Source organism: Polistes dominula, unplaced genomic scaffold (assembly GCF_049000335.1).
Source record: "Polistes dominula isolate Pdom_NZ unplaced genomic scaffold, Pdom_raw_medaka contig_73, whole genome shotgun sequence".
NCBI lineage: Eukaryota > Metazoa > Arthropoda > Insecta > Hymenoptera > Vespidae > Polistes > Polistes dominula.
Window position 1 is genome coordinate 8,079,495 of NW_028300951.1, and position 27,678 is coordinate 8,107,172.

Genomic DNA, 27,678 nt, shown 5'->3' on the forward strand with positions numbered 1-27,678 from the left:
GAAGATCCATCGAAGAATTCATTCAACATCGTTGAAAAGAAGAGAATTCATGGTTATATCTGTAAAATAAAATAGAACAAAACGACAAGTTATCTGGAATATTATCCAAAATTATATAAAATAAAATCGAATAAAATGTAAATAAAAATGAATACTTACAATGCATTCCAATGAGATGCAGCTCTATTGCACCATGGTGATGCACCTCACGTGAATCTAAAAACGCGGTATAAACGAAAATAAGAAACTATAAATGAGTTTCTTATCACGATACTGAAATTTTATTATACGACGAACAACACTGACTCTAATTCGCGTTTGATTTTAACTTATTACTCGCCCGATCACTGATTCTAAACTGCACTAATTCAAAGACTGCATTGCTCGCAGTCAAATGCAAGAACAAAAATTTCACTCCTGATTACTTCATATGGGCCATTCGTGCACGATTGCAATCTGAAACTGAAATAAAAAACAATACTATTAATATCATTACTATAACAGAAAATCATTAAAATTTTTAAGGAATTATTTAATAAAAAAATATACTCACGTTAAATCTTTATTGATAAATGCACAATGGATCTCCTATCCTTAGGATGACGATGACAATGCACAAATAATGACTATAAAACTGCATTACATTCAATTAATTCAATTAACACTAGATTTATGGACTGAGAAAATTTGATTCATCTCAAACTTTTTTTCTACATATATATATATAATAGAAATATTATTATTTTTTAAATATATGTTATTTTTTAATGCTATAATGAAATATACATAAATATTAATTCCTCTCCTCTACCCACTTTTTCATTTAAACAATGTTTGTAAATTTTTAAAAAATAGTGAACAAATCTAGTGTTAAACGAATTTCTAAATGAATTTAATTAATAAAATGTGAATACCATTCCAACGATGATCTGAAACACAAATAAAAACAAAATAATATAAATCGTTGTTATACAAAAATTATTATAATTATTGAGAAAATGTTTAATATAAAAATTGACTAACGTTTTTTCTTCATTGATGAATGCACGATGGGTCTCCTACCCTTAGGATGACGATAAGCACACGTTTAAACTTAATAAAAGAAACTTGCGAGTTTCTTAACCGAGCAAACGAAACTTTAACATGCGACGATCAACACTGAATCTACTTGTCGACTTTTTTATATTTTATTTTAACACGATACAACACACGAGTATTTCATTGCCTACACGCACGATTGCAATGTTCTGAAATAGAAAAAAGAAAAATAACAATTAATGTCATTGTCGTAATAAAAATCAATTGAAATTATCATAGAAATGTTTGATAGTAAAATATACTTACTTTTAGTCTTCGTTGATGACTGCAGGATGGGTATCCTACCCTTAGGATGACGATGTATAAAATAAAATTAAATAAAAAGTCTAAAAGGCTGAAACATACTAAAGATTATATTAAAATATTTCATGTAAATCATTTCTGAAGGCAGGACACACATTAAAACCATTGAAAATTTTTCATAAAATATTCAATGGTAAATAGAAAGAAATAATTTAATAATCTATGAGAATTGACATAAATAAAAGTTAAAGTTATTAAATATTTGTGGAATTTATCAAAGTATGCAACTATTTGCATGCTAAATTACACATACCAAGTATGGAATGTTAATAAAAATATTCATTAAAAATCTTCAAATTTGTTTAAATAAAACAGTAATTGTATCAGCAAATTCAATAAAGAGTAACATAAAAAATAAATCAGTTTTTATACTATTCTATGCAATGAAAAACTTTTTAAACTATTAAAATCAAAACGATAAGGTTAGAAATAAAATTATTAAATAATTTAATGCCTAGTTACTGTTGCCAATCTTTACCTGTCGACGGACGGAAGGGGAAAGAGATAGATATTACTATTTATCCTTGAAAGTGTCGAACGTTCGTTGTTCGGTACTTGGGTACTCGGTACTCGGTGTTCGGGGGGTACTCGGATTCTCGATACTCAGTGCTCGGTGCTCGACTGTTTTTCTTTTGTTTTCAGCTGTTTCTTTTTTATTTTCGTTTCGAGAATTTCCTAAAAATATATGAACACATTTGACTACCTGGAATTCGAATGTTTGTATTCTTTTTCTTTCTTTCTCGTTTTCTCTTTCTATTTCAAACTCATTCTGTTACACTTTTTCTTTGCTTTCAAATAAAGAGATAGACTTACCTCGATAGTTTAGTCATTACCTCGATGAAAAAGGTATTCGTATTGGATTCTCCCAACACTTGGAAAACTAAAATAAGTAAGAAATAAAATTACATTAGTACAATATAAAGAAAATTAAATATGTGAGTGTACGTGTACGAGTTACCTAAACTTATGTATATATACTTGTATATGTGTAGGTGATAACTGTCAAATTTAATACGAAATACGATCTATGAAAAGACTTTATTACGAAAAATAATAATTTGGAGCATCATTAGAGATGAGAAAAAGTATTGAAATATCATGAAAAGAAGAAAAAAATTAGAAGAAATATTATAAATTGGCCTTGGTGAGATTTGGCGGGAAGCCGAGAAATGTCGACGATTATATTTTCACGGATATCTTTCGAAATTTGTATTTTTCAGTTTTGAAAATACTCACGTATAAAAATCTTGCTTTTAGTTATCGTTTTATATATAATTTGAAGGTTTAAACGTTAGAAAAAATCTTTTAATTACCTGATATCAACGGACGACCAAATCTGCTGCAACTACTATAGATGACAAATTCAAAATGGTGGTCACTTCTCTTTCGCGGTACGTTGATGAAAGATCGCTGTCGTTTCATTGGCTAATTAGCTGATTTATTATTTCAGACTTGAAATGACCAATCACAAGATTCATCACGCAACAAGCTTAATCGGCACACGTACGTAACTCGTTTTTCTCCTACACCACGTTAGTCAAACTCCATATGATTATTTATTTATTAAATAAATTAAATATCAATTCTATTTATCTATTAAATGTACACGTTACTTGTAAATATTTTAACAATAATGAATAAAAAAAGATAGTGTAGACACTGTAAAAACTTTATCGCAACGTACAGAAGAACACAACCGTAAAAAAGAGAATCGTCCGTCTATATAGATATGCATAAAACAATTGATATCTTTCTCAGGCATGCCACCATAAATTATTTCGATAAATAAAAATTTCGCGGAAATGATCTGCATTATCAATTAGTTACCAACGCGCCATTTTCAATATCTTCAGTATTTTTTAAATTTATTTATTAAGTCAATTATCATATTAAGTTTAACGAACGTAGTTATAAAGAAAATCGAATTATTAAAAATACATAAATTAAAAACATATCAAAATGACTTTCTATTGAATGTGTGTTAAAACGTATCGAATGTTTAAACCAATGAATATGCTTTGAAACAATCTGAAATATAATTAAAGTGTTCAAGTTTATACGAAAATTTTTAACCGACAAGTTATTACTGCGCATGGACAATAAACTAATTACTTAAGAATGAAAAGAATGTTAAAATTCAAACGTTATAATCTTGAATTTTCATTATTAGAATTATTATTACCGTTGCACACATGTTCAACATATAAAAATCATATAAACAACTTTCTAATCAACGTTTTGTTGTAGAGAACAATGGTTTTCAGTCTACAGTTGAATGTCGAAAAGGAAGGTACTTCAAAAATATATTTCATACTTTTAAACAATTATCGATACTTCTATCGATTAATTAACAATTATTTTAATATTCTAATACACCCTTCTTATATTACAGAATAATTTAACACTTGAAGTCATCACTGCTCATGAACAACAAAATACTTACTTTAGAATAAATAAAATAATAAAATCTGTACATTTTAATATTGAATTTTCTTTATTAGAATTATAATTACCGTTGCACACATGATCAACATATATGAAGTCATATAAACAACTTTCTAATCAATGTTTTGTTTTAAAGAACAACGGCTTAGTCTATTTCGTGCATTTCGTAGAGGAAGGTACTCCGAAAATATATTTCGTACTTTTAAATAATAATCGATACTTCTATCGATTATTTAACAATTATTTTAATACTCTAATACACTCTTCTTATATTACAGATTAATTTACACTCGTAGTCATCACTGCGCATGAGCAATAAAATAATTACATTAGAAAAAAAGAATGTTAAAATTGGAACGTTATAATATTGAATTTTCTTTATTAGAACTATAATTACCGTTGCACACATGATCAACATATATGAAGTCATATAAACAACTTTCTGATCAATGTTTTGTTGTAAAGAACAACAGCTCAGTCTACAGTTGAATTTCGAAAAGGAAGGTACTCCGAAAATATATTCCGTACTTTTAAATAATAATCGATACTTCTATCGATTATTTAACAATTATTTTAATACTCTAATACGCTCTACCTATATTACAGCATAATTTAACATTTGAAGTCATCACTGCTCATGAACAATAAATTAATTACATTAGAATAAATTAAATAGTAAAATCTGAACGTTATAATAATAATTTTTCTTTATTAGAATTATTATTACCGTTTCACACATGTTTGACATAAAAAAAAGTCATATGAACAACTTTCTAATGAATGTTTTGTTATAGAGAACAACGGCTCAGTCTATAAGTAAATTTCGCAGAGGAAGGTACTCCGAAAATATATTTCGCTCTTTTAAACAATAATTAATACTTCTATCCATTAATTAAAAATTATTTTAATATTCTAATACACTTTAATTATTTTTCAGATTGTTTCAACGCATATACATTGGTTTAAACGTTACATACCTATTAACGTGCTTTGAATAAAAAATAATTTTAATATGAATTTATTTTTTCAGTTTATCAGATGACTGTCTTTAACTTAATTGCGTTCCTGGATCGGAAGGTAATATAAAATGCTCCAATTACTTAGATAGCAAATGAAATTGTATTAATATTCATTAAAATTTCTGTTTCAGAAGCGGTTTAATGGATAGCGGGTAAATTTTTTGTTCGTAAAGGGTGGTACCATTTACGAGTAAAGAATTTACTTCAGGCATGCGACCCTGCCCACGCGAGCCATGATTCTATCTTACTCCCAAGGATAGAATCATGTTCATTTAACTTTTAAGCTGGAACTACCGTCTTTTTTTTCTTTTTTTTCTTTTTTGGCTTTTTGATATGCATCAATAGATATGTATTTAGCATGGGAAACTTAAAAGTTATACCCATCCCCCCTTTTTTCCTATCCCTTTTATGTTTTAACTTTTTTTTATCCCTTCGTTTTCTGTTGCAGATTAGACTATGTTAAGGAAACGACCACCGGTGGTCCAAAGGAGGACCATACAGCATGACCATAAAGGAGGACCATAAAGGAACAAGAAGTGGACTTAATAATATAGGATAGTATAAATTAATTATCTGTATAAATAAAATGAAAATTTTTGTATCTTTACGTAATTCTATTTTTGTAGCATCGCACATGTGTAATCATTATTTTTAATATATTTTCTTTATTTATAAGTTCCATGGAACCACACATTATTGTATACTCTTTTTAATTTTTATACTTTATTTTATGTAGATTGAAAATTATTTATATGAATGTATTTAGATTGTATTTTTATAAGTTAAGTAATACTAAGGTGCTTTAGCTTTATGAATCATCGATGATTCTATTGAATTTCTTTTAAGATTACACTCCTTGTTTATCATTTTGTATTTTTTAGTAATAAAATATTTCTCTTGTATTTTCGATAATAATTTTATGGATTTTTCGGATGGTACTTTTATGGAAGGGCCTAAGAGTTAGATTTATTCCTTTTAATTGTATTCGGATGTGAGCATCTTTAGGATGCACATCCCTCTTGGGTCTTCAGAAGCGGTTACCTCCTCGTGGTTAGACCCGGGCGATGGTATTTTACTTTCCATGTAATGTTTAACATATTTTTATATGTTTTACATTCCATTGCAAGTAAAATCCAGCCAAAGACCGCTTACCATAAACATTATTATTTTAATTAGTTTCTTTTAATTTTCCAATGAACATATTTTTATTTCATTCCTTGGCTCCTTCTATCCATTTCATTTCCAGAAACTAAGTACCTTATAATGTTTGTTAATAACTTTTATATATTTACAGGTAGTCATTACCTAAAATTTCACCCTGTGAATCATCATACCTTTCCTATCTTTTTTAGTATCTTTCTTTTTCTTTATATTAACTATGTTCACATGAGTTATCATTCATTCAAGTGAATTTATTTATCTTTTAAAGCAGAATTATTTTTAGAATATTTTTCATTTGCTATTTGATTTGCATAAATATGCAACTAGTATAGGCACAGAAATAACATGTACCTGATTGACCCTCTGCTATCTGTTAATCAGGTCTTACACACCTGCTGTCAGCTTACAAACCGGTTCTCACATGAAGCCTAAATTTCTCGTAAAAAAAAAGATTAGATCTGTGGATTATTCCGATCGGGGAGGGGGTGGGTGATTCACTTAAAAAAAAATCACGATAAGTTTCATTTTAAATGTTTTATTTTTCCCCTTCCCTTCTAAAAGAGGTTATGGTAAATGTTAATATAAAATAATTATTTTCAGAATTGAATGGAAGTATAAAATGGGACGCAGTCCTATCAAAAAGCAGAAGAGAAAATGAATATATTTTAATTCGTTTTTTTAATTTATAAATGATAAAGTTACCTGACTACTTTCTCAGTTGAATTTGTAAATACATGCCATTTTCTGGACCTAAAGTGAAACTTCCTTTTACATATGAGATTTTAGTTGGAGTATTCGTTCCTGGGGAATATTCATACTTTCTCAACGCATTTACAAGGGCCACTTTCAATGCCACTATTCCATATCGTAAACCTTAAAAAAATTAAAACCAATTATAATGCATGTTAAACTTTTATCAGTTATTTGCTAAATATTTATACACAGGGTATTCCAATTGAAATATCTCTTTGATATTTTAACGATGTATATATACAAATGACATTTATACAATTTTATAAATAATAAAATGACCAAAGAAAAATATATATATTTCTTATGACGTATTTTTCTCTTTTTAAATGTAATCAAATTAAACAAATAAATATTCTTTAAACAAATGAGATATTTAGAATTGGATGTTTCTACATAGGAAATTTGTTACATTGTATTATACAAAATACTATATACCAGGACATATTCTTGGTCCCTCCCCAAATGGTAAATAAATATATTTATGTCTTGAACGAATTTCTTCTTCTGAAAATCGTTCCGGAATAAATTTATCTGGTTCCGGATAATATTCAGGATTCCTTTGTATTCCAAGTGTAGGAATTAATATCTTAGTACCTTTGGGTACGACGACATTATAATTTGCTAATTGGATATCCTTATTACAAACACGACTCATAACTGGCAATGTTGGATATTTCCTCAATGTTTCTGCAATCAATAATAATAATCAAATATCATTTGTTTTTTTCTTCCTTTCTTTTCGATCGATAAGATTAATTATTTGAATAAATAATATTAATTGTTATTAACTTCATAATTACCTAATATAACCATTTGAAGATAAGACATTTCGTTAATAGCATCGTAAGTAATGCCATTGTGTTTCTCTATGATCGTATCGATCTCTTTCCTTGCTTTATGTTGAATTTCTTGATTCAAGGCTAACTCATAAAGACAGAAAGAAATCGTAGTTGATGGAGACTCATAACCACCTATAATATAACCGAAAAAATGTGCTGCCCCTTCTAATACGGTCAATTTTTTTATTTCTTCTGCAATGGTATATGAAATAAGTATTATAAATTATTTTATGGAAGAAACATTTAAATCCATAAGATTGAAATTAATTTATTAATCAAATTTTTGTATTTTCCCTTAAAAAGGTTCAATCGAATATGCAAATTTAATCTAACGCATTAATGTAATTACCTTTGTTTTAATTTTTTTATAATAAATTATTTTAAATCATTTTAACTTATAATATTACATTATATATTACTTACTCTGTTCATCGGATCTTTCTCTATCATATTCGACATATCCGTCATCCATCATTTGCATTATCAAATTTAAGAGATCGTTTTTAACAATGTTATTCATTTTTCGATATTCTATGGTGGCTTTAAAAGTTTTTAAAAAAAGTTTGGTCACATTTTTATGGTTATATTTTATTGGAAGTATATCGAATAATTTAGGGATAAATAACAACAAAGTAGTTCTAAAAGGTTTCGATTTAAACATCGTTCTACCCCACTGTGCAAATTCAGATTTTGAATCTTCCAGACAATTGCTTTCTATCCCATAGGCTACCGCCATTATGAGGTCTATGAAAAAACTGAATCGTTTCGATTATATATTAGTATATTTGATGAAATGTTTTTTTTTTTTTTTTTTTTTCTAATTGAGATTATTATCAGTTACGAGACGTTAATTTGTGACGGTATAAATTTTTTTTATTAATTATTTCACAAAATATCAAACAATTTACGACAATTATTAAGAAATTTGTTATTCAGAATGAAATAGCATGAAATTAAAATTTAATGTTAATAATTTATGAAATTAATATAAATATATATCGTTATCACGTTATCTCCTTACCAACTACCAATATCCTTTACATTAATTTCACTTTTATTTTTGGCTTTATCTGCTAGAACTTCTTCCATAACGTATCCTTTGTCTAGAAAAATTTCAAACATACAATTTTTGAGTTTTGCGTTCGAAAAACTAGTCGCAAAATTTGTACGCATAGTTCTCCATTTTTTTCCAGTCAAAAGAAACAAATTTCCTGTAAGCGGATCATCATTTTCGTTGATATATAATCCGCGATCTTGAAAATTTGAAAATTCTTCCACCAATACGAAACGTATCAATTCTGGATCATTGATCAAGAGATTTGGACTGTGCGCCATGAATATACCGACATAGGGAAACTTTTTGTACTCGAAGTACATTTCAGCAAAGATTTCACCTTTAAAAATGATTGCAACAAAAAAAAAGGAAAATAGTTGTGGATTAAGAAAAAATTGATTTTTACTTATGATTATTTAAAAAAAAAAATTAATAATAAAAATAAAAGTGTAACAACTTACCGAATGTTTTTCTATTGCAAACAATATCGAGAATTTTTTCAATGAAATACTTTGGTTTCTCGAAAGGTATACCTCTTTTACTCCAATAGTTACAAATATAAAATTTGTAATACAAATATATTCCAATAATGATAAAAATCAAAATATAAATTAGCTCCGACAATATCCAATAAATCGCCATAATTATTATTAGTCGAAGTTAATTTTTCTTTTTCTTTAAATTATCCTAAACACGTGCTGAGAACCATAAGTGTATATTTAATTAAAAATTTTACAGAAGAAATAAAATAATGTTTATGCAAATTTATAGCTATCATTGCGTATTTCTAAGCCAATCCGATTTCCTGCAGTAGTTAATGGTAATAAATAATTAAAAAAAAAAAAAGAATAAGAAACAAAAAAGGAAATTCTGAAAAACTTTAATGAAGTAAACAAAAATATTAATATTTCTGTTAATTAGAAATAGAGAATTTTGATAGATACCATAAGGGTATGGTGGGATCCGTGATAATCATAAAAAAAAAAAAAAACAATACCAAATATCAACGATCACAATATCGATTACGCATGAATACCTGTAAACAACTACAATTGATTCGATTAAACTCACCGCAATTTATTTTCCTTCCAACAATAAAATAAGTAATGTAAGATTTTTTTAATATTCTAAAAATATCTTATAATAATTTCGATCACTTTGTTTTTATTTACATATGTAATAAAGGCATACACACATATTCACTTTTTTATATATAGTATATCATAATCTTGTTTAATCTATACGATTACTTTCGAAGCAAAGAAATGAATAGATATTGGCGATAATAACTTGTATTTGCGTTACTAGAAAACCTTGACATGATATGCTAGTTCGTTGCATATGTATTAATACGAGGTAATAATACTTTAAGATAAAAAATATAGAATTCCATTTAAAAAAATAAAGGTAATTTTAAAAAACAATAAAAAACAAAAATATTTTTTATTACAATGTATAGTCAATCGAAAACAGATCGACTTTTGTTTAAAGTATTTTTCTGTCAAGTTATCGCAAGTACTTAAAAAATGGTGAAAAATTTTATATAGGACACCCTGTATACTTCCAATAATAATTGTTCTTTTAATTTAATTTCTTAAAAATTTCTTCTTATAATATTAAACGTTATCTATGATATTAAACAATAATTTTATGAAGAAAAAAATTGTTTAATAGGTCATTTGAAAGTTACATATTAACATATTATACAACAAAACTTGAAAAAACACCTGATTTATCCGAATGCAAAAAAGAGATTATAATATTAAACCATTATCTATGAGATAAAATTAAAACAATTCTATCAAGATGAAAAAACTTCTCTCATAGGTCATTTGAAAGTTACCTATCAACATACTAGTCAACAGCGATTGAAGCAACACTTGATTAATTAGATTTCGTCATAATCAAAGACTTGAATAAAATCATTCTTTGAAATTGAATCTATTTTAGACCTTAGTATTCTGTGTGTATGTGTTTATATATCGATTATTATAAATTATTTAGGAAAAATTGTAAAAACGTAGCACCAAAACCACGTATACTTTGCAACAATATCACATATTGAACAATTTACAAACGGCAAATTAACATAAACCTAAACTGTAATATAAATATAAGAAAATATTTGATTGAAATAGAAACGTCTTGTTTAGGGAAATTTACTATACCGATTCTAATTATAAAAGGCAGTTTAATATACTACAGAACAAATTAAAAATAATAGTGATAAAAACTTCTTCTACCCAGAAAAATCTCTCTTCAATAAAAGAAAAAAATTAAAATCCTTGATACTAAGGAAATTAAAAAGTTAACATCTGTGAAAAGTTACACGTGTAATCAGAACTCTTTCACTTGTCATAAAGTGGTTTTTCGAGGTTCTTGACAAAAAAACAAGCTCATAAGTCAACTTTAACTTATCTTATTAATTCTTAAATGATTTTTCAATCTCTTATGTTTATTTTTTGGATTTATTAAGGATATATATGCAGTTAAACCTGTTTTTTCCTTTTTTCTCTCATACGATTTTTTTGTGCAATTTTATTTTTATCCTATCACTTATAATTACATAAAAATGCGTTACTTAATATCTTTTTACGAAATAATCAAATAAAAGAAATGCAATTTTTATATTATATATATAATTTTATATAATTTTGTATTATATATATATAATACAAAAATTGCATTTCTTTTATTTGATTATTATTGATATATATATATTTAATAATATTTTATATTATAGAAATATTAATTCTTAATATTTAAAAGATAGGAAATGATAAGAAGCGCTAAGCAATCTTCAAAATATAATTTTGTTTTTTTTTAATTTTTGTTGTTGTGCACATGCTATTTTAATATCCGTTTTATAACGAAGAATTTTTTCCACCAAATAAAAACACAGATTATTCCTCGTGAAAAGCCATTAAAATTTGTAGACAATTATTTGTAAACTAATTTTTTTTTAACTAATTTTTTAAACCAATTTGTCGAATGTCCACAAGTAAATAAATTCCTTAATTCAGAGGTTGTTATGAAAAAACAAAAACAAAAACAAAAACAAAATAAATAATCACTTGGAAAAATATAAATGTCATTAATAGATCTTCAGTAAAAGGTCTTTTTGACCAATATTGAATTGAGTCTTGTTGTTTTCATTTGAAAATACTTCCTACACACAAATAATAAATTTCCATTCTTTTTTTATAATAACAATCAATATTTTATTAGTTAACGAAAAAAGCATAAGGTATTATTCTTTGTATAACACAAGAAACTTTTTTTCCTATACACGAATTCAATAACATACAAAATAAATTTAATCCGATATAATGGATGAAATATCTTGTCAAAAAAACGTATGATAAATAACAATGCATTCATTTAATATTCTATTTAGAGCGTGACATGACTGTGTTATTGTGTTGATAATTTAATAATTTGAACTGTTTTTTACAATAACACAATATATACATCTTGAATTCGAGAATATCCACACCAATTTGTAATTATAAAATTGAATGGTATATATGTGTCCATAATCATGAAAGTGGTCTAAGTAAAAATTAACAAAAAATGAGTTTATCAGTTATTACGCACCACATTATTTTAAACTAAATAAATTCAATGTAATTTTCACGATATTGTTAAAAATGAATCGTTAGATAATGTTTGTTATTTCAATATTATATAGAATTCATATAGTGTTCAAATATCAATCTTTAAATATCTCGAAACAAGAGATACATTACTTAGACCACTTTCATAATTATGGGCACATATAATAATTTATTTAATAAATGATTAAAAAATTAAATCAGTTAAGTATGATGCAAGTTTCTTGTTTTTTTTTTTTTTTTTTGGATAATAATAACTTTCAATCGATTCAATATTTTAATTGATAAACGTAACGTACCTTGTTCCTTAAGAATTTTTATAATTTTTTTCGTTTTTCTTCCTTTTTCTTTCTTTGTACTTAAAATTTGGAAATGGTTGAAAAACTGAAGAAAAATTTATAGAATAAATTGATAAGTTCTTTTAAATGAATGAAGAATGTTGAAGAGTAAACTCGAGACTGATTGAGAACTCGTACGAGGATGTTGCTTATATATGCTACGTAGGCGAGAAAGATCCATTAAGCTTTGGAAATTATAAACAAGAGTAATGGGAGTTTTAACGAGACTACTAAGATTTATTACTAATATCTGGAATATTATTTAAAAATATAATCTCTTAACATAAGTATAGACTTTAGTTCTTTATTTTCGAAGTTTTAAAAAATTTGTAAAGCTTTCCTGTCTCTTTTCAATGCTTACTTGAAGAATAATTAAAGTTTCTCGTTAAATCTAGAAATTTCGAATCAATCAGTTGAATGTTGCGAATGTTTTAACAAGGTAGTTATTACAGTTATTAATTACAGTTATGATGTAAGTAGGTTCAGGTAGTAATATATATTTTCTTTATAAAGATTATTTTGAATAAAACCTTGAAAACATATTGAAAAGAATTTTCACGAAAAAATGAAAACATTTATTGAAAATCGAAGAAAAAAATGTTTTATCTTTTAAGCCTCACGTTATAAAAATTGAACGGAAAAGTTTATGCCATGAATCCTTGCAAAATGTATAGAATGAAAAATTCGCTTAAATTTTATTTTATTTCAATTAAATGAAATAAATATAGATGAAAATAATTGTCCAAAAATAATAAAACAATATTTATATTTGTAATTGTCAGATAAATTTGTAATGGAAAAAAAAAATGAATAAAAGCAATGACATTGAATACAGAATTTTAATTAAAATAATTAAAACTAATTATGTAAACAGTTTTTGTTCGTTCAAATCATGTTTTTTTTTTTTCTATAAATATTTAAATGAGTTTGTCTTTTTATCTTGTCTTACAGGAAATGTTTATATCATATATTATCCATAAATTTCGAAATGTACTTTTTTCAATATCATTTAGGAAAAAAATACATGAATAAAAAATATGTCAATATGTGTATATTAATGATAACAATTAACATTTTACCGACGTGTATATTTTCAAATCCGCCATTATTCATTTGTCGTGTTATTTCATAGATCGTGCGCTAGATAGCACTAGCGATGACGACAGAACATCAGTTTAGTTTCTCATCATAGTCTTACGTGATACGGGATCAATAAACTGAAAGGGTTTCGTCATTCGAGGAAATTTAGAATTAATTGGGAAAGTTTATTGTGATTGATCGAACGCGAGTTCTCGTGAATTAGATCATAGTGAAATTCTTGATCGAAAAAATGGCAGATGAATGGAGAAATATGGTGGTGTTGTGCGTGAGATAAATTAAATTGAAAAGTGACGTATGAATCCTCGTGTCGTCCATATATGTATGATAGGAGGGAAACAGATGATTGTTATCGTGTAGGAGCAAGGAAATGTCATATGTATAAGTAATTGAAAAACTTTGGACTTTTAATCCCTATCGTATTTTAATATAATTATTTAATAACTTTAACTCTCTCTAAATTATACGTCATATATATATAAAACTATCTATCTATCTATCTATCTATCTATCTATCTATATATATACACTTACGTACATACATATATAGACTATGCATATAATCTAGCGTAAAAAGTTTTGCTTGGTCGAAGTGTTATTATTTATATCAGAGATATATGTGTTGCGATTAACAGTTTTACGTACTAGAGTGTAGAATAATAAAAAAAAAAAACTAGATAGTAAAGGTCAAGTGTCATTTTTATATATTCGACGAAGGTAATATTTTGTACAAAAAACATTGAAGACAAAGAAAGAACAAAGAATATATTAGAAAAAAATGAGTTCCGTTTGGAAAAGACTTCAACGAGTTAACAAAAGGGCGGCTAAATTCCTATTTACCGTTTCGTATCATGAAGTTACCCTTGAGACAACATCGAAATGGTGAGTGTATCATCAGTATCTATTTATAAATTTGGAATATACAGATCCATATTTAAAATACCTTTTTTCAATTGCCTCACATGTTTACAACATGGTGTAACGTATATAACTATATTACTATTAAGTCAGATGATTTTGTTAATAATACTTATTATTATTTTGTATCCATTAGGAAACCAAACAAATTAAGCGTCGTATGGACAAGACGTAGTAGAAGAGTTAGTTCGGAACCCTTAGATTGGGAACCAAATTTAAGCGATCCCTTAAAGGGTGTTATTAGTTGGCCAGTACCGGACAATCATGCCGTTTCTGTAACATTGTTTAAAGATCCTCGGACTCATGAATTAGAAGACAAAGATTGGACTTTTGTTATTGAAGATGTAAGCTATACTGCATGCGTATTTCATTTTATCTTTATTGATATTTTATAAGAATTATATTTTATAGATATAATCTAATATATAACTCTAAATCGGATTAGATTCAATAATTAAATTTATAATACAGGTCTCATCGACGGGTAAAAGACGACATGTGGCTGCTGCGAATATAAACATGAAAAAGTATGCCACACTTGAATCTAGTCAACAACAACTTAAATTAGATTTGAAACCGACCTCCAAAAAAATTGTTAGCGCTACAATAGAATGTACATTGTCATGTGTATTTTTGAGAGAAGGAAAAGCAACGTAAGATTATCGTATATAATGAGATTTTGTTAATGAAACATGAAAATAGGGGATATTTATAATTTAAATATGTTTAATAGGGACGAAGACATGCAGAGTATGGCTAGCTTAATGTCGGTTAATAATAACAGCGATATTGCTCCATTAGATGATTTTGATAATGAGGATATACCCGAAGATGTAGAAGAAGTTATAGTTAAAAATATGGATGAAATTTTAGATATTTCTGCTCAACTCGATTTAATGACAAGTAGTCTTACAGAAAGCGAATTACCTAGCACTCCGATTAGTGGTAAACACTTTTTTTATTATTTTTTATAACAACATTATAATTACAATGAAATGTATATCATTATTATTCTAAAAAGCAGTTTATATTTTTAATAGTGGCAAGTTTATCTAAAGATGATACAACTCCTGTGAACGATGAAGATAATTCCATACGTGAGATAAGTTTAACAGGAATAGGAGATTCGTTGAAAGAAAAATCACCTTTGAAAGATAATGTTGCAGCTGAAAATGAGTAAGTTTATAAATTAAAGATACTAAGAAAAAGAAAAATAATTTTATGAAGACATACTTTATTATTTATTATATATGTATGACATTTTACAGCAAAAACATTGAACATAGTTCATTAAGATTGCCATTGCAACCATTGGACTTTATAAAGAACGAAATGAATGTTCCTAGATTAAAAGAAGTTACACCTGGTCAAGATTTATTGGAATGGTGTAAAGAAGTAACAAAAGATTATCCCAGTGTTAAGGTTACTAATTTAACAACGTCTTGGAGAAATGGAATGGCTTTTTGTACCATTATTCATCATTTTAGACCTGACCTTATGTATGTTGAAACTAATATACTTGATAATCTTGAAAATATGGCAAAAAATATCTTTCGAATGATCTATTAATAAGTTTTTTGATTTTATAATTTATATTATTTTTAAATTATTTACATATATTCAATTGATGCAATACCATTAATATAAACATAATATTAAAAATATTTATCATATAAATTGTTTAACTTCATAGTGATATAGAATCTTTATTACCACATGATGTAAAAGGTAATTGTAAAAAAGCATTCGATGCCGGAGAAGCCCTAGGAATTCCTAGAGTAATAGAACCTGCTGATATGGATATCCTAACTGTACCTGATAAATTAGCTGTGATGACATATTTATATCAATTGAGAGCACATTTCACAGGACATGAATTAGAGGTATTAAATTGAATAATATTTTACTTTTTTAATTTATGATGACACATATATATATATTTAATTTTATTTATTTAATAATGATTATTTTTAGGTACATCAAATAGGTAAAACAACTGATGAATCTTCTTATATGATTGGTAGATTTAATACAGATAATAATACTGATGTAAGCGTACAATTATTCGGACAAGAAATAATTAATTTACGTAAAAAGGAGCAAGTTGAACAAAGAAATAAAATTGATAGTAATAGACGGTAAATTCAATTTATTGTAATCTTATCAATCAAATTATTGACATATATTTTAATGATTTATATTTATACAATTTATATAGGTCAAATCCATTTGATAATAATCAATATAAAAAGGATGATATCAGTATAGATACGATAAAAAATAAATTACATTTGAGTTTGAATGCAGATAATCAAGATGATCAATTTAATAAAGACAAATCACCTTCCAGCGTTAAAGATGTTAAAGATATTATATTAGCCAGTTCGAAAAGTATTTTGGGAAAAGTTTTGTCTCCTACGAAAGAAAAATATGTGACTAGAGAAAAAGTATGTATACTTTTACATATTTATTAATTTATGTAATATTAAATCAGCCTCTCTCTCTCTCTCTCTCTCTCTCTCTCTCTCTCTCTCTCTTTGTCATTTATATTATAATATATATATACATGGGTAACTGTTGCTAAACACTATGCCGTTATATACTCTCGACAAATTTTTATATTTAACATTGAAACATGGAGAATTGGTATAAATTTGCTACAGAGCAAGTCTCCATCCAGAATACCGCAAGTGCAGCAACGTCCTATACTTATGACTCGCCGACAATTAACAGACCCATTCGGGTCTGACGATGAGGAGGACAATATTCAAATTATCGATGATAAATGGTCACAATCAATTTCTATAACCAAATCGCAATCGCCAGTTCGTGATGTCAGTATAAATTAAATCGTGCGAATGATTGCTTCTTATGCATTTATTCTTTCATATTTCGCTATATATTAGCATTTAAATTTATAATGTTGTACGGCGTCTTCTTAAGTATCTCATGTGAATTATATCGATAAAAATTCATTTCAATATTTAGCTATTCTTATATAAATTATATATATATATATATATATATATATATATATATATATATATATATATATATATATATATATATATATATATATATATATTTATATCTCAGTAGTATTATCTAACAGTAGCATCTAATGCAATAAATATGTCTATGTGTATATACTTTTATATGCAATTGCATGTTAAATGTGCATGTTGATTTTCACATCTTATTTTAATTTAAGATATATATTTATAAATCTGTCTTATCGCATAAATATTATTATACATGTGTTTCATAGAAACAGACAAGATTTCTTTCTTAAGTACGATAACAAAATATTGATTAAGTATTCTTTTGTAGGATTCAATTAATACCGTCGATAAAGGAAGTCGTGGTAATTTAGAATGTCAAAGCGCTTCACCTCCGCATGGAGAACAACGTGCACAACATGTAATTATTTAAGTTATATCTTTAAACTGTTCAAACTGATCAATATTCTTAATCTAATTTTTGATTTTTTCCAACACAGCCGTTAGTAAGTCGACATGATGAATTGAGAGAACGTGCTAGACAATTATTAGAACAAGCCAGAAATCAATCGAAGCCTGCTGGTGTTGTTTCCGTTGCTACTAGTCCCATCGAGGTTTATTATCTTTCTCAATTCTTTTTATTTTATGTTATAAATATCAATTTTATTCCAAATTTATTGTTAATACTTTAATCAGACTCAAAACGAAGACGAAAGGCAACAACAATTACGAGAAAGAGCAAGACGTTTGATAGCAGAAGTAAAAATGGGTGTTAATCCGAGTCAAAATAATGATGATAATAATAGTGATAGACGATCAATGGATGATCAGAATAATAGTCCAAGAAGAAGTGTTACGCCATCCACACCTGGAGATAGATTAAGCATAAAGGTCAGTTTATATAACAAATAATTATTAAAAAATATATATCTATGATTTAATGATTAAACAAATTCTTAAATATATTTTAGTCTGAGTACAATGGAAATATACTAGGTAATACAAGCGAAGTGGAGAAAAAACTGGTTCACCTTTATATTCATTCTCTAAAATTATAGAAAGAATTTCTCCTGACAAAAGTAGTCCTGATAAGACTTCTTATACTCTCAGAGGCGTATGTTATACTATAATATAATTATTTTCTAAATTACTATTATAAAGAAAAATATAATTAAATGAAAATAATTAAATTAAATAAATAAGTTTAATTTATAATAAATTTAATATATGTGAAATTAAACTTATTCTTTTAATTGCATTATTATCAAAATTAAATAATATATGAATATTAAAACATAATAAATACAAAACTAATATACAATTAAATGAATAAATGTTGGAATTATATTTAGTTGGGTAAAGATATGACGTCATATATTCAAAACGAGCTTGAAGCTTTAGAGAGAGAACAAACTCAGATAGATATACAAGCTGGTAAACTTGAGAAACAACTTAGAGCTGCCATGGAAAGTGATAATGAAGATGAAACTGAAAGACTGATGTCTCTGTGGTTCATGCTTGTTAATAAGAAAAATGCTTTATTGAGAAGACAAATGCAATTAAATATATTGTAAGTTTACTTCTCCTCCTATACATATATATTTTTATAAATCAATACAGTATTAAGATATCGTCGTATCTTTTTACAGAGAAAAGGAAGATGATTTAGAACACCGTTTTGAACTTTTAAATCGCGAATTAAGAAGCATTCTCGCTGTGGAAGATTGGAGAAAGACGACTGAACAAAAGATGCGTGAAAATTTATTACTGGAAGAATTAGTGTCAATTGTTAACAAAAGAGATGAATTGGTACATCATCTTGATACTCAAGAAAGAGCGTGAGTAATCTTATTTTATATTACAATTTTTTTGTTTTGTTTTATTATCACATTAATAAGCGATTAACTTTTATCCGAAAATAAATATTGAAAGAAAAATATTTTTCTTCATTAGTATCGAGGATGACGATGAAATAGAACGCGATTTATCAAGGGCAGGCTTAGCTCAACGAAATAAAAATTGTGTCGTACAATGAACGTATCCGATTTTAACAATTTTCATCGTTAGAATTCATTCTTTAGAAGTTCACAAGAGAGGTAAAACAAGTTGGTAAAGTATATGCGATATTTTTGAGAAAGAAGAACGAAAAGAAGAAAAAAAAAGATAAACAGAACAAAAATGATAACGATAATAAGTTACTAGTACAGCAGTAATATATAAGCAATAAGAAAAGTTACACATATACGGTGTCACGAGAGTCATGCAAATGTATGCATTACACAGGCACCACTATATTCGTTTACTTGTGGAGTTGCCAAAGAAAATAAAAATTATCCAGTGTAGATCTTTTAATATTTTTCATTCGAGCAATAATAATAATAATAATAATAATAATAATAATAATAATAATTTATAAGTCTTTAATTCTGTATTATCATATTATTGAATTTTATTTTATCTTATTTATATATCTCTTCCAGGGATAATAATGGTCTGATATTTTATCATAGATAACAACATGTATTTATGATACGTACGTGTTACAATATGTTTTAATTTTCATTTATTTTACATTGAACATATTAAAATTCATTTAATTATCATTATATTTATATTAAACGTTCGAGTTAAAATGTAAGATTAAAAGAAAAAAAAAGGAACAAGAGAAAATGTATAAATTAATACGGTTATATTATTATGGATTTGTAAATCAATAGGTGTTTGCAAATAATCGTTTCATTTATAATCAATCGTTCAGAGATAATCATTTTTTAAATGAATGAAAAATGAAATTCATTTTTCATTTTATCTCCCACAATTTAGATAATTTATAAAATTCGAATAAATAAATATATATACATATATCATTGCTTAATTCTCATCCAATTTAATCGAATATTACTAGAATATGGTAACATGCAAAAAAAAAGCTAATTTATCTTCTCTTTGAGTGTCACAAGTGAGAACGGTCTCTCTAAAAATTGAATATTTATCATTGAATAAATTCATATTAAAAAGACGGTATATTAATCCAGACATATTTATAGGAAAAGTTATCAGCAATGATTTTCAATTGAAATTTTACCTTTGCTAATTGATAAGATATAAGGGAGATATTTTAAAGGGAATAACATATATATATATAATGACTAAAATTAAATTCATCAACTACTACATATAAATTCTACACTTGTGCCATATGGACATTACAAATTTTATATAAAAAGAAACGAGAATAAAAAAAAAAGAAAACTTATGCACATACATGCTTGACCATGCTGCTGCTATAAAAAAATAAAAAAAATAATAGAAAAAAAGAACAAAAATAAAATAAAAGGTGTTAGTTGCTATTTATGGTGTGTGCAATTTTTATAGTTTATAATTTTTAGAATATTTAATTTAACAATAAGAAAACATATGTAATGTAAATTAATTTTCCTAAATACTTTCAATATTCATATTTTCTATACGGAATATTTGTTTGCGCATAATATTACATGATATTCATTTAATTATATATTTTTACAATATTTATTTTATCATTAAGACATGACGCATTTTGCAAATTTTATTTTAGATTCACATCTGGCCTAATGTTTTTCTTTTTTTTTTTTTTAATTAACGAATATTATTATTTACCTTTCGAAACATTGAACAAAATTGGTTCTTTTTTGTTCAACTTTTGTAAATACGAAAAAAACGCAATCACGATTCAAGATTATTCGTGATAATTTATCTGTATTTTATTATTTTTAAATATCACGTTGAACAATATCCAATACACTAATCGAAGTAATTTAAAATTCGATTTTAAATAGAACCATTTATTATTAAGACATTTTGACAATGCGAATAAATAACAACATTAGTTTCTCTCTCTCTTAATGAAAAATATTATGTATTTTAATTTTTTGTTATTTAAGTAAATATCTTATATGCGATATAATAATAATAATAACAATAATAATATTTATAATAATAAGATAATTAATAATATTAATAATAATAATAATAATAATAATAATAATAAAAATATTAACATTAATAATAATAATAATATAATATTTGGTAATTGTTAAGTGTAAAGCGTGAAAATTGCATAAAAAAAAAAGATGTAATGTTTGACATGTGTCCGATAACATAATAAAAATTAGGATTATAAATATTTAAAATTTAAATATAATGAAAAAGAAAAGAAAAAAAATCTGTAAAGCGATCTCTTCTGTATCCTCGTGGTTTGATTGGAAGAAACCAAATCCTTGCTTGATCTCATTTCTTGGTTTAAATGTAATATATATATATATATATATATATATATATATATATATATATATATATATTACATTTTTTAAACTAATGCTTATGTAAAAAATAAAACCTAATAAATTTATTTTTTATATTTATACCCTAAATAACTTTATCAAGGCATGGCAGATTGAGTTTGCTTTTTTATTTTTAAATTATATACACATATATATATATATCTTACATGAAATCGAATATGTAAATAATCATGCTATAATAATATGTCCTAGGTAAGATCTTCTTGATAATATATTTAACGACTGAACGGAACAATGATGATGATTATTATTATTATTACTATTAAATGTTTAACAGAAGATATCGTTGCTAGGATTAAACGATGTTAACGTGAAAATGCAATAAAAATTTCATTTATTCTTTTTTCTTTTTATATGCGTTATGAACACAATGATTATTTATATTATAATTTTTGTTTATTATATGTTCACGTTGCTAGGATAATTAATCAGAAGATAAATTCAAAATATCAAACAAAATATTTATGCAATAATAATTTATTATTCCAGTGCCTAAGATTGCTACACGTAAATATATGTTTATTAGTGTAAGATCATTATAATTTACTGATTTAAAAAAAGGAAAAAAAGAAGCATAAAATATCGGATGAATATGCGATAACTATAGTTGTAAATTAATCTCACATATATAGGAATAATAATTTTTTCAAACTATTACTTTTTTTATTATATATATATATGAGTTAATATTGATTTATTTTATTTTATGTTTTATTGTTAGTACATTAGTTTTATAACAAAATGAAACATAATTCTTGCCAATGCTTTAAATCTAGTTGATAAGTGCTAAAACTAATTTGCTGGTTGCAATGTTAATTGTGAAAATAGTTTGTATGAGTGAACAAAAGCGCAACATAATGTCGTATTTATCATTTGAATAAAATGCAATAAAAAAAAGAAAAAAAAACAAAATAAAATAAAAGGAAGAAAGAACACACGTATTTGCAAATTTTGGAGATAAACGTAAGCATATTGAAGATGTTTAATTTAATGAAAATGATCTTGGTGTCTTTTAAAAAATATGACATAAAAATATACAATTTTTGGCATCGTTTTAGCTCTATTGAATAATTCAATTTTTTTATTTGATATTTGACGTATCTTTTAAAAAAACAGAGATATTAACGTTAACTCACCCACCTGTATATATATATATATTCATACATACATTCTCTTTCTAACGCATTAACAATAAATATGCATGATTCATTTTATATTTTTGCATGTCAAAAGTAATAATATTAAAGACAATGTAATATAGGTTGCATGATTTGCGTAATATAAAAAGATCATAAACGAATAATTATCACAAAGAATAAGCTTATTGTATAATAGATTCTTTGGATTGTTCAAGGCTGTCATATTTTTACCAACATATATATCTTTAGGTATATATTTACTAGTCATTTCGTACATATATTATCATTTTTTATCACCGTTTTATATTTGCAATTTTGCCAAGTTATTTATATTTTATATATTTCCAATAATGTTTATTTTATTCATTTAATTTTTTAACAACGACGTCGATATCGTTTAGAGCAAAAATAGTGCAATGAATAAATCATTATTATTAGTAACAAAAAAAAGTATAAATGCATTTTTTGGTAAATAAATCACTTTACTTTCTACACCCGACATATATTAATCAAATAATATTAATAATTATTATAATTATAATAATAATAGTAGCGATATTAACGTTGTAATAATACAATATTAACAACAATTTTCATACGCTCATTTTATAGTTTTCGTTTTTTCTTGTCGATAATAAGAACGTTGAATTTTAATTCGTTACACAAAAATTTCCAATAGAAAAACAACGCGAGATATTTTTCTGACTTTTGTATTATTCCATTTTTGTTGTTGTTATAATAATTCTTTATTTCTTATACAAATTTACTAAAGATTAAATTTGAATTTAATTTCAGCTAATATTATTCTATACTTTTGCTACATAATTCGAAGGAAAAAGGCCAGTTTTTCCTTTCAGTCTTCCGTGCCACCATCCACCCTCGTCTAAGAAAAAAAAAAGAGAAGAACCAAATGAGAAAAAAAATCCTACGTAATTGATACGTATACGATGACGTAAAAAAGAAAAATATACACGTACATGAATACATGGATTATAGTTCATGTTTGAGTACATCATTATGTTATAATTTTCAACTTACGTTCTTTGAGTACTTCGATTACGTCACCTTCCTTTAATGCAAGCTCATCGAGATCTTGTGGGCTGTAATCGTAAATTGCCTTGACCTTAGGTAAATTTGGTGGAGGCGGTTTTTGTGGAGGCATTTGATTAGGATTAACCGTATTACGTGATACATTCCTATCTTTAGCACTAGCTCCACCACCTTCGATACGTTTTATTCTAGTATTTAACAAATGTTGATTGTTGTTATTATTATTGTTATATTCTTTAGTATTTAATGCAGGTAATTTAAATCCAGACGAATGTCTCGTGTTATCTTGCATTGGTGGTGGATCCGTTGGTGGTGGGGGAAATTTTAACAAACCTGAAAACATGTCAATCACATTCGATATATTATTATTTTTAAAACATTCTTATAAATATTATTATTATTTTATTTACCACGTGGGCCACCACCAGGATTCGTGAACATTCCCATCATCGTGATTGAACTCTGCAATTTGTTAGGTTGTTGTTTATTTGTACTTTTATTAGTAGTAGTATCTTTGGTACTGTTTTGAAATAGCGTTGGCCTGAAATTTGGTCGATTAGGTGGTATGCTTGGTCTACCATTAGAAACGGTATTCGACGTGTTAGAATTAACGTTTCTCGTAGCTGCGACAGGTCGTAAATCAGAGGTTCTAGTTGAGATATTCGATCCAATCGAACAAGTCTGATCGTTTCCTTCACGATCTGTATTTTCTATTGTTCTCATTTGACCCATTTGATTGACCGTTTTTCCAATAGTACGAGAACTTTGAAAATTGTCAGTATTTTCTTTGTAAATCGTATGAAAATTCATGGTAGTCGATCTATTCGGATTTGGTTCTAAATTATACAAATATTAATTTTTATATTAATATTATTTATATATATATATATATATATAATTAAAATATTTATATATGTTAACGTTGAAACGTAAAATCTATTATTCCGTAAAATAACTACTTAAAAGTTTATAATAAAATTCTTAATATAAGTTTTTACGAAAATGCTTTATTATTTCGTGAAATGTCTAGTTATTCTATATATATATCAAATAATTAGATTATACGTTTTAACGATAACATATATAAAATGTTGTTATTTTAATTGAGATACTTACTAGTAGTACTCGGTAAACCTGGTCCGATACTAACATTCAAGACCTTTCCACTTGATTTTAATATTTCTTTATCACCATAATCGATTTGATTGAATATTAATTGTCTCATACCTCCACCACCCCAACCCTCTTTCTTAACTTTGTACTCTATACTATAAAGAATAATATTATATAAATCATTTCTTTGATACTCGCACATATGTACATATATACATATAAGTATATTACTAACTTATTATTAAATCTTATTATCAAAGCGTGTCCAACTTCTTCCATATATTTTTTATTCAACAATGATAAGAATTCCGTCTTGAAGACTAATTCCAATAGACTAGCATAATCCTCTTTAGTATGTATTACAACAAAGTCGTCTTGTAGCGTGCTCAATGAAACGTGACTTATTTGGTCGAATGATAATTTTCTTTTGATTATTTCCACGGTTTTACCTTTTTCAGGACCCTTTTTGATTTGTTCACGACCAATCAAATATAGGAATTTACCGGTAAGCAAGAGATCTCTTCTGCATACCTGAGATTAAATACAAAACAATGTTAATTATTTAGGATTGTTAATACCTAAGTCACGAAAGAAATGTTTCCTCTTCTCTTTACTTAATCATTATCATTATTATTCGTAACTGAATAATGAGAAGAAGAATAAGAATAAGAAGAAAAAGGAATATAATTGTTTTGTTATATCTCTCACCTTAAACCTTCTGTCATATTTCTTAACAATTTCTGCGAATAAGACCTTCTCTCTTCTACCAATTAAATTCATCGTCAATGGTTTAGCCTCCATTCCAATATAATCACCCACAAAGTTTCGATTTAAACTTGCTCGTCTACGTTCCTTGTGACCGAACAACAAATCAGCAGCTTCCTGTTTTTGTTGGGCCTGTCTCTTTCGCGTGAAATATTTTTTAAAAGCTTTTTGTATTATTCGCGCATACAAATTGTATTTTCGATCCCTCGCTTCTTCCAACATGAAAAGCTACGAAATTAATTTTATAAATGATCAAGTTTATAATTAATGACATTTATTACAAATTTAAAATATATAAATTATATTTATATTTATTATTATTAGTTTAAAAAATTAATTTACAAATTACTTTAGTAATAAATGTTTTAATTATCGTTGACGAACTATACAACGATGATCAATAAATTGGATATATCTTCGACTAACCCTTTGAATGCTATATGAACGCATATATGCGCTTGCTAAAAGTTTCCAGTGTAGATTATTGACACGTATACGTGTTTGTCAATGTAAATACAAATAATTTAATATTGTTTTATGTTTTGAATCATGTCATGTTAAAATTATGTAAGAAACAATAATTTTAATTATTAAATATAATTTATTAGTAAAATCAATCACACGAAACAACAAACATACTTTACATATACGAAACAAGTATTCTTTTCTTACTAAACATTTAAAAACAATTTGTTTATTTTTTATTGAACACTTCAGCTAAGAATGTATTTAGCATTCAAAGGGTTAAAATTGTTCGAGTAAAAAATACTCATTTTATTTAAACAAATTAAAACAATTAATCTCTAAGATTTACCGTTTCAGGTGCCTTGATAAATAATTTTGATTTTCCAAGTTGATATTGCGATCTATCAATGTTAATACTTCCAAGTATGTATTCCACGCCACGTTTCTCATCACCGGTCCAACGTGGCCAAGTTTCTTTAGTGAGAATCGCATATCTGTGAAGAAATTTTGCAAATGGTCTTCGATAAGCGAATCCTGCTCTACGTACTCTGATATTTTCCTTCAAACCCAAATACTCGACCTAAAATATTGTTTAAACAATTAACAACTTTTTTTTCTTTTTTATCGTGTAAGTATTTTCCACATATCTTTATGGGTATACGTGGTGTATGTGCATTTTACGTTGCTGAATTACATCAATGAAATTTTATCAAGTAAAGAAAAATTGAATGATTAGAAACGTTTATTATCTAAATTAACCTTACCTGATGTTTGACTCTGACCTGATCCCAATCCCTAGGTTTTTTCGTTTCGTTAGGTTTAATACAACGAATGTAATGAGGTGTACATCTCATTAATTGTCCAACCAAACGACTTGCTTGAGTTCTTATTTTACTTCCTGCAGTTGTTGGCCGAGATTTTTGTAATGTTTTCGTTTTGTAAATATCTTTTTCAGGTGGATAAAGATTACGTACCAAAGGGCTAAAATAAATATATATATATATTTAATTAATACTCGTTAAATGGTTTTTTATTATAGAAGACAAAGAAGAAGAAGAAGAAGAAAATGTGATGACTATTTTGATGAACTTGTTAATTACAACTTTTTAATGCTATAAATTCAATATAAGACAACTCGCTGAGAATGAGAATGATGTAAATTTC

The 27,678-nt window shown here is 26.2% G+C and overlaps 3 protein-coding genes across 7 annotated transcripts in view; 1 reads left to right on the top strand and 2 right to left on the bottom strand.

Annotated features, from left to right (window-relative positions):
* Positions 1–6,545: 6,545 nt before the first annotated feature.
* On the bottom strand, positions 6,546–12,732 carry LOC107069526 (putative cytochrome P450 6a14). Of its 3 annotated transcripts, none has more exons than XM_015326927.2 (8): positions 12,586–12,732; positions 9,134–9,359; positions 8,640–9,012; positions 8,042–8,373; positions 7,580–7,810; positions 7,215–7,466; positions 6,729–6,899; positions 6,546–6,658 (listed from the first exon to the last, which is right to left on the bottom strand). In XM_015326927.2, the coding sequence occupies exons 2-7, from the start codon at positions 9,312–9,314 to the stop codon at positions 6,733–6,735; spliced, it is 1,536 nt and encodes a 511-aa protein (XP_015182413.1). In that variant the 5' UTR covers positions 9,315–9,359; positions 12,586–12,732; the 3' UTR covers positions 6,546–6,658; positions 6,729–6,732. The 3 variants fall into 3 exon arrangements, with proteins under 3 accessions (XP_015182413.1, XP_089028272.1, XP_089028271.1); XM_089172146.1 differs by having other exon boundaries at positions 9,134–9,370; XM_089172145.1 differs by lacking the exon at positions 12,586–12,732 and having other exon boundaries at positions 9,134–10,197.
* Positions 12,733–13,817: 1,085 nt separating this feature from the next.
* On the top strand, positions 13,818–22,560 carry Ehbp1 (Eps15 homology domain containing protein-binding protein 1). The gene is given in 18 exon segments (XM_015326928.2): positions 13,818–14,604; positions 14,777–14,984; positions 15,112–15,293; positions 15,374–15,585; positions 15,681–15,816; positions 15,909–16,139; positions 16,334–16,523; positions 16,615–16,778; positions 16,859–17,087; positions 17,304–17,474; positions 17,971–18,060; positions 18,140–18,253; positions 18,336–18,530; positions 18,611–18,653; positions 18,656–18,753; positions 18,992–19,209; positions 19,289–19,477; positions 19,593–22,560. Coding segments are annotated over 18 exon segments (2,856 nt in total). The 5' UTR covers positions 13,818–14,500; the 3' UTR covers positions 19,675–22,560.
* Positions 21,928–27,678, bottom strand: part of LOC107069506 (unconventional myosin-Ie) — a 56,966-nt gene continuing 51,215 nt past the window's right edge. For all 3 annotated transcript variants that reach the window (XM_089172148.1, XM_089172147.1, XM_015326886.2), the window contains exons 14-21: positions 27,279–27,495; positions 26,864–27,094; positions 25,993–26,277; positions 25,520–25,815; positions 25,288–25,439; positions 24,582–25,007; positions 24,160–24,504; positions 21,928–24,004 (exon numbers count right to left, since the gene is read on the bottom strand). In XM_089172148.1, coding sequence (XP_089028274.1) covers positions 23,928–24,004; positions 24,160–24,504; positions 24,582–25,007; positions 25,288–25,439; positions 25,520–25,815; positions 25,993–26,277; positions 26,864–27,094; positions 27,279–27,495 — 2,029 coding nt within the window. In that variant the 3' untranslated portion in view covers positions 21,928–23,927. The remainder of the gene's footprint in view (positions 24,005–24,159; positions 24,505–24,581; positions 25,008–25,287; positions 25,440–25,519; positions 25,816–25,992; positions 26,278–26,863; positions 27,095–27,278; positions 27,496–27,678) is intronic.